The following is a 16587-nucleotide window of genomic DNA, read 5'->3' on the forward strand; positions in this document are numbered from 1 at the left end:
TCATTCTTTGAGAACCTGTCCTATGGGCAGGTGAGAAGGCATCTCTGTCTGTTCATTTGGTGAAGTAAAATAAACAACAACAACAATATACACACAAACACACCAATGCACACACACGCACACACGCACACACGCGCACACACGCACACATACACAGAGAACAGTGCAACAGTTACTTACTGACTGCAATTCCGCTTCCCTCTCCCGAGGCGGAGGCTGATCCCGACTCTCCAGATGCTGAGCCTGAATCTCCAGATGCTGAGCCTGAATCTCCAGATGCTGAGCCTGAATCGGCAGATGCTGAGCCTGAATCGGCAGATGCTGAGCCAGAATCGGCAGATGCTGAGCCTGAATCGGCAGATGCTGAGCCAGAATCGGCAGATGCTGAGCCTGAATCGGCAGACGCACTTCCTGACGCCGAGTCTTCGGCACTGCCTGAATCAGGAGCGCTCCCGGACGCCGAGGCACTTCCCGACCCTGAGGCACTCCCGGACGCTGGGGCGCTTCCTGATGCCGACGCACTTCCCTGGTCTGGAACGCTACCAGATGCTGAGGCACTTCCCGACACGGAACCACTGGCTGAATCCACAGCGCTGCCTGACTCTATCGCGCTACCAGAAGCAGAGGCACTTGCTGACGCTGAGGCACTACCGGAATCCTGAGCACTCGCTGATGCCGAGGCGCTGGCTGACATCGGGGCACTACCTGAATCTTGGGCACTACCTGAATCTTGGGCACTGCCTGAATCCGGGGCGCTACCCGAATCAGGGGCACTGCCTGAATCTGGGGCACTGCCTGGGGCAGATGCACTTCCTGATGCCGAGGCACTTCCTGGGTCTACACCACTCGCCGATGCAGAGGCACCGGCAATGATCGAACCAGATACAGACCCCTCATCGCCGGTATTATCAGCGGACGCGCTACCACTCATGCCACCAGATATCGTCATCGTGCTATCATCAGCTGAGAAGCCTGAGCCGCTGCCGGAGTCCGGTACACTTCCTGAGTCCTCACCGCTCTCCTCTGTTGTCGGGGCTACAGTTGGAGGTGACGTAGGGGCGGATGTGACGGCAGATGTATCAGTAGATGTGGCAACAGTAGCAGTGGATGTTGCAACTGACGTCGCGACGGATGTAGGCTGCTCGTCCGTATTGTCCTGAGCCGAACCGCTGGCAGATGCATCACCGGTTCCGTCCACAGACCCACTTGCACTGCCCGAGTCCTGCGCACTCGCAGATGCCGAACCGCTCCCGGAAGCCGGGTCGACACCTGAAGCGGATGCGCTGCCAGAACCAGAAGCACTTGCCGAGGCAGATGCTGATGCGCTTCCTGAGTCCAGACCACTGCCGGAGTCTTCACCACTTTCCGTCGTTGGAGCAGCAGTAGTGGGTACCGCAGAGGTAGTCAGAGCACCAGAATTGTCTGCTGATCCACTTCCACTGTCTTCACCTGATATAGATGCTGAGCCACTGTCCACAGCAGATGCACTGCCGGAGTCCTCCCCACTTGCTGATGTTGGAGAGGTGACAGCATCAGTTATCGTTGTGGCCACTGTTGGTGATGTGTCAGGTGCAGAGGTAGTTGCAACGGTGGCAGAGGTGGTCACAACAGCTGCAGAAGTAGTTGTTGGCACCACATCTGAGTTGTCTTCAGCTGATCCGCTTGCATCACCGGATGCTGAGGCTGAAACCGCACTTTCCTCTCCTGACGCACTAGCTGATGCAGATCCACTGCCAGACTCTGGATCAATGGCGGAAGCAGAGGCACTGGCAGACGCACTGCCTGATTCTGATGCGGATGCTGATGCTGATGCTGACGCTGATGCGGAGGCTGACCCTGACTCTTCCACTGAATTATCCAGAGCAGATGCACTTCCAGAGGTGGAAACGTCATTGACTGATGCACTGCCGGAATCTTCACCACTTTCTGTGGTTGGAGCTGGAGTAGTGGGTACAATAGAGGTGGTAACATCACCAGAATTGTCTGCTGATCCACTTCCACTGTCTTCACCTGATATAGATGCTGAGCCACTGTCCACAGCAGATGCACTGCCGGAGTCTTCCGCACTTGCTGATGTTGGAGAGGTGACAACATCAGTTATCGTTGTGGCTACTGTTGGTGATGTGTCAGGTGCAGAGGTAGTTGCAACGGTGGCAGAGGTGGTCACAACAGCTGCAGAAGTAGTTGTTGGCACCACAACTGTGTTGTCTTCAGCTGATCCGCTTGCATCACCGGATGCTGAGGCTGAAACCGCACTTTCCTCTCCTGACGCACTAGCTGATGCAGATCCACTGCCAGACTCTGGATCAATGGCGGATGCAGAGGCACTGGCAGACGCACTGCCTGATGATAATGCTGATGCTGACGCTGATGCGGAGGCCGACCCTGATTCTTCCACCGAATTATCCAGAGCAGATGCACTTCCTGAGGCGGAAACGTCATTGACTGATGCACTGCCGGAACCTTCACCACTTTCCGTGGTTGGAGCTGGAGTAGTGGGCACAATAGAGGTGGTCACAACACCAGAATTGTCTGCTGATCCACTTCCACTGTCTTCACCTGATATAGATGCTGAGCCACTATCCACAGCAGATGCACTGCCGGAGTCCTCCCCGCTTGCTGATGTTGGAGAGGTGACAACATCAGTTATTGTTGTGGCCACTGTTGGTGATGTTAGTTCAGCAGAGGTAGTTGCAACGGTGGCGGACGTAGTTGCAACAGTTGCGGAGGTAGTTGTAGGCGCCAAATCTGTGTTGTCTTCAGCTGATCCGCTTGCACCACCGGATGCTGACGCAGACACCGCACTTTCCTCTGCGGACGCACTAGCTGACACGGATCCACTGCCAGAATCTGGATCAATGGCGGATGCAGAGGCAGAGGCAGAAGCCGAGGCAGACTGATCATCTGTGTTGTCATCTCCCGAGGCGCTTGCACTCGCACTGCCTGATACAGATCCAGAGCCTGATGCGGATGCAGATATATCGACCACAGATCCAACACCCGAAGCGGATGCGCTTCCCGACCCAATTGCACTGGCCGATGTGGATGTACTGCCTGAGTCTTCGCCGCTTGGTGGTTCATCTGTTGCTCCAGATGCAGATGCACTGCCAGAGGCAGAGGCACTACCAGAATCACCTGTTGCTCCCGAGGCTGACGCACTTCCCGAGTCCAGACCACTGCCAGAGTCTTCACCACTTTCCGTCGTTGGAGCAGCAGCAGTGGGTACCGCAGAGGTAGTCACAACACCAGAATTGTCTGCTGATCCACTTCCACTGTCTTCACCTGATATAGATGCAGAGCCACTATCCACAGCAGATGCACTGCCGGAGTCCTCCCCGCTTGCTGATGTTGGAGAGGTCACAGCGTCGGTTATTGTTGTGGCCACTGTTGGTGATGTTTCTTCAGCAGAGGTAGTTGCCACGGTGGCGGACGTAGTTGCAACAGTTGCGGAGGTAGTTGTAGGCGTCAAATCTGTGTTGTCTTCAGCTGATCCGCTTGCATCACCGGATGCTGAGGCTGAAACCGCACTTTCCTCTCCTGACGCACTAGCTGATGCAGATCCACTGCCAGACTCTGGATCAATGGCGGAAGCAGAGGCACTGGCAGACGCACTGCCGGATTCTGATGCGGATGCTGATGCTGATGCGGACGCTGATGCGGAGGCTGACCCTGACTCTTCCACCGAATTATCCAGCGCCGATGCACTTCCAGAGGCGGAAACGTCATTGGCTGATGCACTGCCGGAATCTTCACCACTTTCTGTGGTTGGAGCAGGAGTAGTGGGCACAATAGAGGTGGTCACAACACCAGAATTGTCTGCTGATCCACTTCCACTGTCTTCACCTGATATAGATGCTGAGCCACTGTCAACAGCAGATGCACTGCCGGAGTCTTCCCCGCTTGCTGATGTTGGAGAGGTGACAACATCAGTTATTGTTGTGGCCACTGTTGGTGATGTTTCTTCAGCAGAGGTAGTTGCAACGGTGGCGGACGTAGTTGCAACAGTTGCGGAGGTAGTTGTAGGCGTCAAATCTGTGTTGTCTTCAGCTGATCCGCTTGCATCACCGGATGCTGACGCAGACACCGCACTTTCCTCTGCGGACGCACTAGCTGACGCGGATCCACTGCCAGAATCTGGATCAATGGCGGATGCAGAGGCAGAGGCAGAAGCCGAGGCAGACTGATCATCTGTGTTGTCATCTCCCGAGGCGCTTGCACTCGCACTGCCTGATACAGATCCAGAGCCTGGTGCGGATGCAGATATATCGTCCACAGATCCAACACCCGAAGCGGATGCGCTTCCCGACCCAATAGCACTGGCCGATGCGGATGTACTGCTTGAGTCTTCGCCGCTTGGTGGTTCATCTGTTACTCCAGATGCAGATGCACTGCCAGAGGCAGAGGCACTACCAGAATCACCTGTTGCTCCCGAGGCTGATGCACTTCCTGAGTCCAGACCACTGCCAGAGTCTTCACCACTTTCCGTCGTTGGAGCAGCAGCAGTGGGTACCGCAGAGGTAGTCACAACACCAGAATTGTCTGCTGATCCACTTCCACTGTCTTCACCTGATATAGATGCAGAGCCACTATCCACAGCAGTTGCACTGCCGGAGTCTTCCCCACTTGCTGATGTTGGAGAGGTGACAGCATCAGTTATCGTTGTGGCTACTGTTGGTGATGTTTCAGGTACAGAGGTAGTGGCAACAGTTGTGGAGGTAGTTGTAGGCGTCACATCTGTGTCATCCGCTGCTGATCCACTTTCATCGCCGGATGCTGACGCAGACACTCCGCTCTCCTCTGCTGACGCAGTCGCTGATGCAGATCCACTGCCAGAATCTTGATCAATGGCGGATGCAGATCCACTGCCAGAATCTTGATCAATGGCGGATGCAGAGGCACTGGCAGAGGCAGAAGCCGAGGCAGACTGATCACCTGTATTATCATCACCGGATGCGGAAGCTGATGCGGAAGCTGATGCAGATGCTGATGCAGAGGCTGACCCCGATTCTTCCACAGAGTTATCCAGAGCTGATGCACTTCCAGATGCAGAAATGCCATTGGCCGAAGCACTTGCTGAAGCAGATGCACTTCCGGAGTCGTCAGCACTTGCTGAAGCAGATGCACTTCCGGAGTCGTCAGCACTTCCTGATGCTGATGTGCTACCTGAGACCTCTGCTATTCCTGACGCTGATGCACTTCCCGAGTCCACTCCGATTCCGGAGTCTTCACCACTGTCTGTGGTTGGAGCTGGAGTAGTGGGCACAACAGAGGTGGTCACAACACCAGAATTGTCTGCTGATTCACTTCCACTGTCTTCACCTGATATTGTGGCAGAGCCACTGTCTACAGCAGATGCACTGCCGGAGTCTTCCTCGCTCTCTGATGTTGGAGACGTCACCAAGTTAGTAATTGTTGTGGCTGCTGTTGCTGATGTTTCAGGAACAGAAGTGGTGGCAACAGTGGCAGAGGTGGTTGCAACCGTGGCAGAGGTTGTTGTTGGCACCACATCTGTGTTATCTACAGCTGATCCACTTTCTTCACCGGAAGCTGACGCAGACACCCCGCTATCCTCTGCTGACGCACTGGCGGATGCAGATCCACTACCAGAATCTTGGTCAATGGCGGAAGCAGAGGCACTGGCGGAGGCAGAAGCAGATGCTGATGCCAGTTCATCGCCTGTGTTATCCTGGCCTGAAGCACTGGCGCTAGCACTGGCTGATGTAGATGCAGATTCAACATCATCAGAACCACTAGCAGATGCTGATGCACCACCCGAATCTGCATCTAGCCCTGATGCCGAGGCACTAGCGGATGCGGAAGCCGATGCCGATTGATCCCCACTAGTGTCCTCACCTGTATCACTTGCACCAGCACTGGCTGAGGCAGATGCGGACGTATCTCCCGTGTTGTCATCACCTGTGCTGTCTGCCGAGGCACTGCCACTCCCTGATGCCGAGTCAACTGCGGATGCATCTAATGCACCACTGCCCGTCACTGAACCACTGGTATCGCCCGACGTGCTTCCTGATGCCGGCGCACTCGCCGCGCTACCTGACATCACATCAGCACTATCATCCCCACCGCTCCCTGACGTACTGGCGGATGCACTTGTCTCAGCGCTGGAGGCAGATTCTTCACCACTATCACCACTACCAATGTTGTTATCTCCGCTACTGGAATCTCCAGACATCGCTGCTGAGCCAGTGTCACCAGTGTCGTCGTCACCACTGCCCGAATCACCGGACACCATCACGGAACCGGTGTCGTCATTGTCCTCCGCGTCACCGCTGCCAGAGTTCCCGGACATGCTCACCGGCCCAGAATCATCCTCCACACCGCTACCCTCCTCCACATCACCACTGCTAATTCCTGATAGGCCAATGTCTGGGTCGCTGCCCGACTCTTCAGTTGTAGATCCACCACTTCCAAGTTCCAGATCGTTCTCATCGTTGCCTTCCACATCTATGGCGCCTACGCCTGGAAGAAATACATGGAGAAAACAAGACAGTACAGAGAATTTGAACTCGGATGGTGAGCCAAATTCGCTATGGATAAAAACGAGGACACAAATGGTACTATATTATTACAGGGTGTGACAGAGCTCTCGGCCATTGAAGAAAATGCTGAGTCACCTCCACCATTACACCATGAAACTTACGTCACATCACATTACGTCACATCACATTACGTCACATCACATTACGTCACATCACATTACGTCACATCACGTCATGTCTACTAGCTGCCAGGAAAGCCTTTGTTCACTTCCTAATGTTTGAATGGTTGTCCCCAGCAGAAATTTTGATATCTCCAGAAACTGAATTGACACTTGATATCTCCAGAAACTGAATTGACTTTATATCTCCAGAAACTGAATTGACTTTATATCTCCAGAAACTGAATTGACTCGATATCTCCAGAAACTGAATTGACTCGATATCTCGAAAAACTGAACTGACTTTATATCTCCAGAAACTGAATTGACTTTATATCTCCAGAAACTGAATTGACTCGATATCTCGAAAACTGAATTGACTTGATATCTCAAGAAACTGAATTGACTTGATATCTCCAGAAACTGAATTGACCTCCATCTGTTCCCCTGCTGTATAGCACAACCGGAGCTTGCACATTTTATGCAGTGCAAAAACAATGTAGTTTCCCCTGCTGTCATCCTTTTCATTTCTTGGCTTGCAAATTCTGCTTTTATTGATTGGTTTCAACTGGGGGGGGGGGTTGGGAGTGGGAGGGGAGGGGGGAGATTCGAATACGGACTTTTTAATGAACTGTAGTTTTCCAATCCTTTATGCGCATGAAACACAAAAAAAGTGGCCACTGCGAATGCATCAGCCTTCCCCCCTTTTGCACAGGAACTGACACAATGGGTTTTGGACTGTGATTTTATTTCACCATGGAAGCTCATTCACTATACTTATTACAGTTGTAAATTCTGGGAAAGGTTTCTTCAGGTGTCACCATGGGGCATTGTCAAGCGATTATCTAGACATCTTTATCATGCAGCCGGATGATTTAGACATCTGCATGATTTAATAATTATTAACCTGATGACGTATACATCTGTTTTGACATACATGTACATGTACATTTACATGTACGGGAATTGTATGATGTAGACAAATGTCAGGCACAATAGCATGTTCCAAACATCTGGTTGCCTATGCAATGCAATCGCATGATCTAGATACTGTATTTGGCTGACAAAATCGTACATGTATGATATACATGTAGACATCTGTATGATGTAATCGTATGATCAAGACATCTGTGTGAGGTAATCGAATCATCTCGACATGTGCATGACGTGCACAAAATCGTATCTAGCTTGATTTGGCGTGACTGGTGTTGTAAAGGAGGGCAGCTGGAGCAGGGAAGAGTTGTATCTCTCGATGATACACAGAATTCGGATTCAGAATTCGTCGGTCAACATTTAATGCTCCCTGATATAATCTAAACTCAGATGGAGAGCCAAGGTTTAATTTATTCAAAAGAGAAAGACCAAGGAACTACACGTTATGCTACCGGTATACTGTCCACTAACACCACCAGTCGCATGAGCTGATTGCTTAGTAACTGGTGGTGTTAGTGGACATTATAGCGAAACTTGTAGTTCCTTGGTGCTTTCTCTTTTGTATGATAATATAGCGTACATGTAAGTGGCACAAGTCGTGAAAGAAAACTCGTAAGGTTACTTGATAGCTGATAAGTAGATTCGGACGACACCATCTGATAGGCAGTAATGGTACATAATCATGTCGTGCAAGGAACACTTGAACGATGTTAGACTCCTTAGTTATGGCGGGATGTTGTGAAGGGGAGCACTTCGGATCTACATTTTAGCATTCCAGGATTCATTCAGATATCCCTATTTGAAGTGCACCATGTAGCTATTGATAGCAGGTGCGCACGTGAACAAAACGTGAACAAAACGTGGTGTTGTTCTACAAACAAACCGTCACGGCACCTTTTGTGTTGATCATCTTTAGGTAAACGACTTTAACTTTTAAGGCAACGAAGGCTGTAGGAGCCCGTTATGAACCCTCTGGATTCATTCCACGTAGAGTAGCGCTGTCATAAAGCGCTGGGTTATGAATTTATAGAAAAGAAAAAGGACCAAGGAACTACAAGTTAAGCCATAAAGTCCACTTACTCCCCCAGTAACTAAACAATCAGCTCATGTTATAACATTGCACGACACGGACCGCAATGTTATCGCATGAGCTGATTGTTTAGTAACTGGTGGTTCTAGTGGACATTATAGCGTCATTTTTAGTTCCTTTGATTTCGGCTTACTCCTGTGTAGGCTCCAGAAAATACGAATACAAACACATGGTTTCTGCGTTGACATTGACCACCACCACTGCGCTCTGTTGCCGACCACATGCATACACTCCCTTGCACACAACAGAAACAAGAGGATACTTCGAGCATGGAAGTCCTACTCCTTCTGACAGCTGTTTCGGCCACTAACACCCCATCAGAGAAGGTTTGTCGAATGACTGGAAAAGAAGTACAGTAAACCTGTCTAATACGACCACCGCTCAAGGGACCTTCAAAACGTGGTCTCTGTTACCAGGTGGTCTCCTTTCCGGGGTATTTTGACTGGAAACGCATCTCTTGGTCCTGGTTTTAGTGGTCTTTTAGGACAGGTGGTCGCCTTATCCAAGTGGTCGCCTTATCCAAGTGGTCGCCTTGACAGGTTTTGCTGTAATTAAGCAAGTAAGTGTACAGTATGTATGTGATTGATCACAGATCATCGCAATGGTGGTGGTGAATGTAAACGCAGAAACGTTCAACAGCCGACTGTGCGACTGCCTACGCTCAGGTTATGCATTTTGTTTTCCTAGAGCGAAGAGATGGCGGTGCTGATCCCAGTTACAGGGAGCGCTTTGAAGTTGACGCTTTGATCTTTCACCACACTGGTTTGTTGTTCAACTAGGTTTTGTTGTGACCGACTCGGTCCGTCACTCTGAGGTACACTGGTTACCCTTTGCTTATGCGAATTCAAATTCAAACGTACCTACCTACCTACAGCTATCGCTGTCTGATGATTGGTTCAACCATGAGTCACAACTGAATTTGCCCAAGGTTTTCAAAAATGTGTGCCTTTGTTTACGTACATCTACTGGTATGAAAGAATTCAGTGACAGGGTGAAAGCAGCCCGTTTTATGGCAATGGATAAAAATTGCTGTCACGATTATACAGATGCTCGTTTTGCTGGCAGCAAGTGGCTCGACATTATAAGGTCTCACCAGCGGAGATCAGAGTTACTGACCGAACCGATTGCAATAAAGTCGAATGAACAACAACAGAGCATAGTACTTAGGACAAAAAAATGGTTTCAGAGCAGACCCGCTCTCCTCCCATTCACTCTGCCAACTGGAACTCGTTTCTCAGTCAATTATTACAGCGCTTCGGCAAAATTGCCCTCATCAGGTATGAAAATGGTGTGCAAGTTTGAAAAGGAGCACTTATCTACATGCAATTTGTGATGCTATGATGTGCTACATCGCCCCCTCCGTGAAGCCTCGCCACTGCTACTAAAGCATATATTACAAAGCGCTAAGGTCAGGGATTTTTAACTGCACTAACCACAGCGAGAAACGCACCTGGGCAGCCAACAAAAGTAGCTAGATGTGAAACTATTATGGCTTAATTGTAAGACCACCCCTTTGACAATGTCGCATTTTTTTAGGGCTAGCGTTTTCCCGACGTACGTGCCTCAAGTGTCTTTCGGACACAAATTAATACCTTGCAATCAGCGATATCGCCGTCATCTGACGCAATCAGCAATTATCGCAAATGCTTTTCTATTTTGGAGCATAGGAGCATTGGTAACTGCATGGGAGCAAGTCGGGTAGACGTTTTTGTGACTGTTTAGGAGACGCACTCAAAGTGCTGAAGCATTCATTCGCCATTGGCGGATGAGCTTTTTTGACGAGTATGAGTAGGTACTTGCGAGCAATCATCGCCGCCAGCATCATAGCGTGTATTGTGCAAACGAGAAGCAATCACAGGCTGCTGAGGACCATAATTGCGCGAATTTTTTTTGAGGACCATAATCGTCTCTCAAGAAGTACTGTACTGGTGGTTGCGATCAGGTTTTATACAATCTGCACCGATGGGCATAGTTATACAGCAAAACCTGTCAAGGCGACCACTTGGATAAGGTGACCACCTGTCCTAAAAGACCACTGAAACCAGGACCAAGGGATGCTATTTCCAGTCGAATGACCCCGGATAAGGAGACCACCTGGTAAAGGAGACCACGTTTTGAAGGTCCCTTGAGCGGTCGTCTTAGACAAGTAACTTAGTTTCACTGTAATTCTTATTATTATTGGACTCGGATGGAGAACCAAGGATAACTTTATAGAAAAGAAAAAGGACCAAGGAACTACAAGTTAGGCTATAATGTCTACTAACACCACCAGTTACTAAACAATCAGCTCATGCGATAACATTGCACTGATGTTCTACAACTAACTAACTTGGAAGTTTTTAAGTTATATGATACCATAGGAGGGAAAGGTGAGCGCAATCAAGACAAGCACGAGCTGAACGTCTCAGCTGTGTGGGACGATGGCGGATGATCATGCATGTCGAGGACGATATTGAAAAGGCCATTGGACAATACGGTCAAACCATGATTCCAGGACCACTTCGCCAGGCACGGACGGTCTCACATTCATAATTATTATTATGGTTGTGCGGTGCGAACCTCTAACTAAGGACCACCTGCCACTAAAGACCGCTTTCTCTGGCCCCAAGGGGTGGTCGGTAGTCACAGGTTTTTCAGTACATGTATTAGTCCATAATGCGTACTCCCGCAAAGAGTCTGTCTGAAAGCGATTTGCACCCACCTGGATTCAATGCACTCTGCTAGGAAGTTGGACCCAGGTCTACACTCCACCGTGTTGTTCGCGTTGACAACTTCACTGCTGAGTGGCGTGTAGTCCTGTAACCCGAGCTGGACTCGTGTGGCGGCGCCATTCCACGGCAATTCACTTGAACACGAGACGCTGCTCAAGCACGGTGCGGTAGAAGATCTCTTGTTCCGGGAACAAGGCACCCCACTATTCCACGGCATTTGCGTACTTCAAGGACATGTGCATTTTTTTCGTTTCCAGAGAAGAGCGAGATAACTGCCGCTTTCGATGGCGTTGTTAGAGTGTGGTAAGTGTGGATGTAATTGGAGCAGTTTGTACACAGTCACTTCCATCCACATGAATGTGTACAACGCGTGCATTTATAATGATCTTACTTGTCCGCCTCTGACATGGGTAACACGTTCGCCAGGTCAGAGGGTATCATGAAAAGTCCCCCCCCCCCCCCCCCACACACACTACCACGATTACTCCACTCTCCTATCGTCAATGTATCTCCGAGCTATATGTACATGTGACGGTTCGATACCAGAACGGCTTGACAGCCAAAATTGTATAGACCCAAAACCGATCATCAGCGTTGATTGTTCACTCGAAATATGTTTGTGGAAGGAAGCTGGCATGTTGAGGTTTGCTCTGAGGCCAGAGTCAATCGAACTGAGCCACTCCTTTGTGTTGACCCATCGCCTCCAAGTTGCCCAATTTTTCGCTTCAAATCAGATGTGGCTCCAAACCGGAAAGGTTTTAGAGTGCACGTCAAATTCACTCTGAGTTCTGAAATTAGGTAATTGCTATCGCTCCACGACGGCCAGTACAGAGTAACAATAAGCCTTGTGTGTGCTTCCATTAGTTTTGATTGGTATGCGGTGCTTTATTGGCGAGAGGCGAGCCGCTGTTTACCTGCGACAAGAAGTTGATTTTTCGAAAGTCGTAAAACTCAAGTCGCAGTGCGAAGCAACACGTCAAAAACTCACCTGCTTGATATGGCGCTTCTGGTCATCGCAGAGCCATGAAATTTTGGCTCGGAGTATAACACATCGTAGTCTCACTGTGACATATGTTTTCTAATCAAAATACCAAGAGAGAAAGTGAATATTGAGACCGTTCCGGTTTGCAACCTATGCCCTATTTGAAACCGTCGCCTCCACACAATGGCGAGAGTTCCCAGACTGCCTAGAGTGCTCAACACCACAAGGATGGAGCATTACCACAACTAGGCAGAAGAGAACAGAGACAGCCGGCTAGGTCATTGTTGTAATGCTGCGTTTCATGCACATAGCAAAGCTAAGGCAATCCTCAGAAAACCACCTTCTGCCTTTGTGGTCATGGACATGTACAGTGCATGCTGGCAACCGAAATCCGACCCCCTGAGCGGCGCGGCGAGCCGGCAAGGGGGTCGGATTTCAGTTGCTAGCACTGTACATTGTATAGTCGTATGGGTGCCTCTTGGTGGCGCGCTGCCTTGATCACGTGTGAAATGTAGCCGAATTCGGTTGGTAGATTAGAATCTACTGATGTTTCCTAAGGTTTCGACAGAGCGATTTCACACACATTAGAGAGGTTCATTAAGATGCACGTTATTCCCGACGTGGCGCTAGGCTCCGGCGGATTCTGCCGGCAGAAAAATTGGCAGAATTCGGTACTTTGTCTAGTACGTTTCATGCATGTTTGGTATGTGGTAAAAAAATGGAGCAGAATTCGAGGAATTGCCCGCCATGAGGTTTGTATGGTTCTGCCAATTTCACTGCTTTTCGAGCAGAATCTGCCACCTTTTCGAGCAGAATCCGCCGGTCCTTACGTGGCGCGAAAGTTCAGTTGGCGTTATTTGGCTCGAGCGTCAAAACACAACGCCAGTGACCTGCAGCTCACGTCGAAATTTGGAGTTTTACGCCAGATTTGGCGTGAAATAGCGCGTCACGTCGGAAATAACGTGCATCTTAGCTTCTCTAATAGTATAAAGTAGCCACAAATAAAAATGTAATGCCTGTACTGTAAATGGCGTATCATACTATCACCAACCCTTCTGAAGTCTCCAAGAGACCCTCGCTGCAGCAGCTAGACAAGGAGGCAATGCCCGGCCAGATTCCCCAGCTTGTGGGTACACAATGTGGCCAGTGCGCCGCATAAGGTTGTGGAAAGCTACATTATACTCTTAGGGCCATGTGGTCGTGGTATTACTCATGACGATATCGAGGGGTACACCAGTGGCAGTGGCAAGTGTTGTTCAGCGAGATTTACAAACGACACTCAAAGCATCATGCTAGCAAGCGCGGATGCACCGTGAAAGGAGTTTCAGCACAGACCTCACGAAATTTTGCTGTTGTTTATTTATTTTAATTCACCATACGAACAGGCAAGACTGCCTTCTCACCGGGGCTATTTGCCCGCGGCTCTCACGATATGATCAAAATGTTTAAGGTGCATGAAGAAGAAAGAAAGGGAAAGCTAATGTTGTTGTGGTTGATTTTTTATATTACAAAGACCATTTAAATGCCGAGCTGCAGCTAGGGAAGGACGCTCGACATGAATCGAGATAGTGGTGGTGAGGTTTAAGGAGCTCCGCCGTTGTTGCAGTTTCTACAACGTTGTATCACACACAGGTTGTCTTGCCTCCATTGACACATGTGCAGTAAAACCTGTAACTAGCGACCACCCCTTGGGGCCAGAGAAAGCGGTCTTAAGTGGCAGGTGGTCTTTAGTGGCAGGTGGTCCTTAGTTAGAGGTTTGTACCGCACAACCATTATGATTGTGAACCCATCCGTGCCCGGCAAAGTGGTCTGTAGTACCAGACTGGTCGCTAATCACGGTGGTCTTTAGCTACAGGTTTTACTGTACATGGGAGCGACAAAGTGTTCCGTGCTTCCTGACAAGTGCTGATTTGAATACTGAGTTCACCTGGAAACTACTTCAACGTCTTATCATTGCGGAATTAATTCTGTGTTCGATATTGTTTATTTTTTACATATTTTTATTTTATTTTTTTCGTGTTCGATATTGAATTTTAATTTTAATTTATTTACTTTTTTACAAATATTGTTTTTATTCCATTTCACATTTTTCATTCGTGTTGGGTTTAACTACTCACTGTACTGATACATGGTGATGATTGTGCTTTGCTTTGCCCGTAAAAGAGGCCTTCCCACCGTCATTGCAAGAATGGTTTTAAAGACCATGACCAAGTACAACAGTACCGATACTAGGTTTTTTAAGAGGCCAGGATATGTCACGTGCCTGTGTATAGAGTTCGTACTACTTGTAGGTAACAGCAGCGGGAAAATGAGGACAGTGACATGGTGATGGTTATCTCTGTGTACCAGCCACGGCCTGACACATTCCAATCACGATGCCCCGGGAAACCATCGCGTCTTCAGTACGCGCTGAATTGTAAGCACAGCTACAAACTGCCCATTACTGCACCACCAGTTGTCCCAACACCAATTAGAATAACAAAAACGGCGACTGATTCTCACTTGAAGAGCGCTGTGTCCCAATGGTACAGTGCACCCAGACCCACAACGGGTATGGAAATGGCGGACGTCGCAAAACCCACAGAAGGAGCCGTTCATTAGGCGACTGTTGCAGATGAAAATCAGTGATGGTAATGGTCCGCGGAGATGCAATCGCAACGGTTTCCAGTCTAATGTATTTCTCGATCCAATACACGTAGCCGTTCGTATCATTGGTATCAAAAGACGATGGATTAAGTTACTTGAGATCAGCTCCAGACCCTCACTAAAGCAGATCAAGTTGTAAAGTCGCAGAAAAAAACCTCTTGCTTTGAACAGATTTTCAGTACATCCAACTCGCAATACAGGAACAGTGTTTGGTTACATCACGTACAGTGAATTGTCCAAACTTGCACCCAGATTTCCCCTGCATGGTATTGTGTCCCATCGCAGAATGCTGTTAGGTACCAAGAGGGCTACTTGCGCATACTGCTCAACGTGATAGTCTTGGCGGTACCGTTGCATCGTGTCTCTGACTCGGCTAGGCTTGTAAGAAAACGAACGCTTGTGTGACTACAGTCTTTCCTGTGCACTGCACCCCCACTTCAACTCAACCAGAGTCTGTGCATGCACCCTCCAAGATGAACAACAGCCCGCCGGCCTCTTGTTAAGGGTATACCTAGCCGAAGGTATGTCTTAACGCCAGAGTGGATAGCCTAGGGACGATAAACAACCCTAACAGTACCTGTAATTTGTTCCTATTTGATTCGCTTCGCTCGCTCTGGGTATGGTAACATCGAGCACAGTTGATGGACAGTTGTAGAAACAGAACGAGTACAAAGGCATTGAAGATGCTTCGCAGCAGCATTGAGTCCACCGGCAGAATCGGATTGCATGCTGTGTGCGATCGCGGAACGTTACGATCTGCTTCAGTAGTGCATCAGGACTGGCTACGGTCGCATCTAGCAGTAACCCTGGACGAGCGAAGCTGAGAATACTTCATACAACTTCTACATGGCTATACAGTCAACTTCACTAATAACGACTTCGGATATAACGACAATTCGCGAATAACGACAGAATATCCATGCCCAGAGCAAAGTCCCATCCAACTGTAATACATAGGGACTTCAGGTATAACGACACTTCGCGAATAAGAACACTTTTCGGATACCCCGCCGAGTGCCGTTATACGCGAAGTTGACCATAATACTAAGTATTATTGACGCTGGGCATGTGAGAGAACGCGCTGCAGCATTTGTTGCGCACTATCCTCGCACACGATGCACAGCCAACTTCAAATTCGTAGAAAAACTTCACCAGCGGCATATTTGTGCGACTCATATTCTTGCGCCACCTTGTGAAAGTAAAGTAAAGTCAGCACATCAGTGTTACAACCGGCTATACAATAGAGAAAACACAACCAGCTTAGGATGTTTCGCATGTGCCAGGCCGCCACTCATGCCTGTGATACCAGGTGGGCAGATGAAGCTCTTAACGGCGAGGGTGAGGTGGTAACTCTCACAACCCGAATGCCCGACAAGGGGGCGAACCTGGTTAGCTGCATCCATGTTACCCTCACACTCCGAGCAGTGAGCACCCAGTTGACCGTTGGTGTACAACCATGTTGCCCACACAAGTGACGGCATTGCCGTCTCATTGACGAGAGTGATACTATTCATAACATAAACCACCCAACCCGACAACGCAACATTCACATGCAGATCTATCCCTGCCG

The 16587-nt window shown here is 49.2% G+C and overlaps 1 protein-coding gene across 2 annotated transcripts in view; it reads right to left on the bottom strand.

The window, feature by feature from the left end:
* LOC135821162 (pneumococcal serine-rich repeat protein-like) overlaps positions 1-16587 on the bottom strand; it is a 118761-nt gene that overhangs the window by 101205 nt on the left and 969 nt on the right. For both annotated transcript variants that reach the window (XM_065334231.1, XM_065334232.1), the window contains exon 2: positions 181-6477. In XM_065334231.1, coding sequence (XP_065190303.1) covers positions 181-6477 — 6297 coding nt within the window. The remainder of the gene's footprint in view (positions 1-180; positions 6478-16587) is intronic.

The sequence above is a fragment of the Sycon ciliatum genome, chromosome 7, assembly GCF_964019385.1.
Source record: "Sycon ciliatum chromosome 7, ocSycCili1.1, whole genome shotgun sequence".
Lineage (NCBI taxonomy): Eukaryota > Metazoa > Porifera > Calcarea > Leucosolenida > Sycettidae > Sycon > Sycon ciliatum.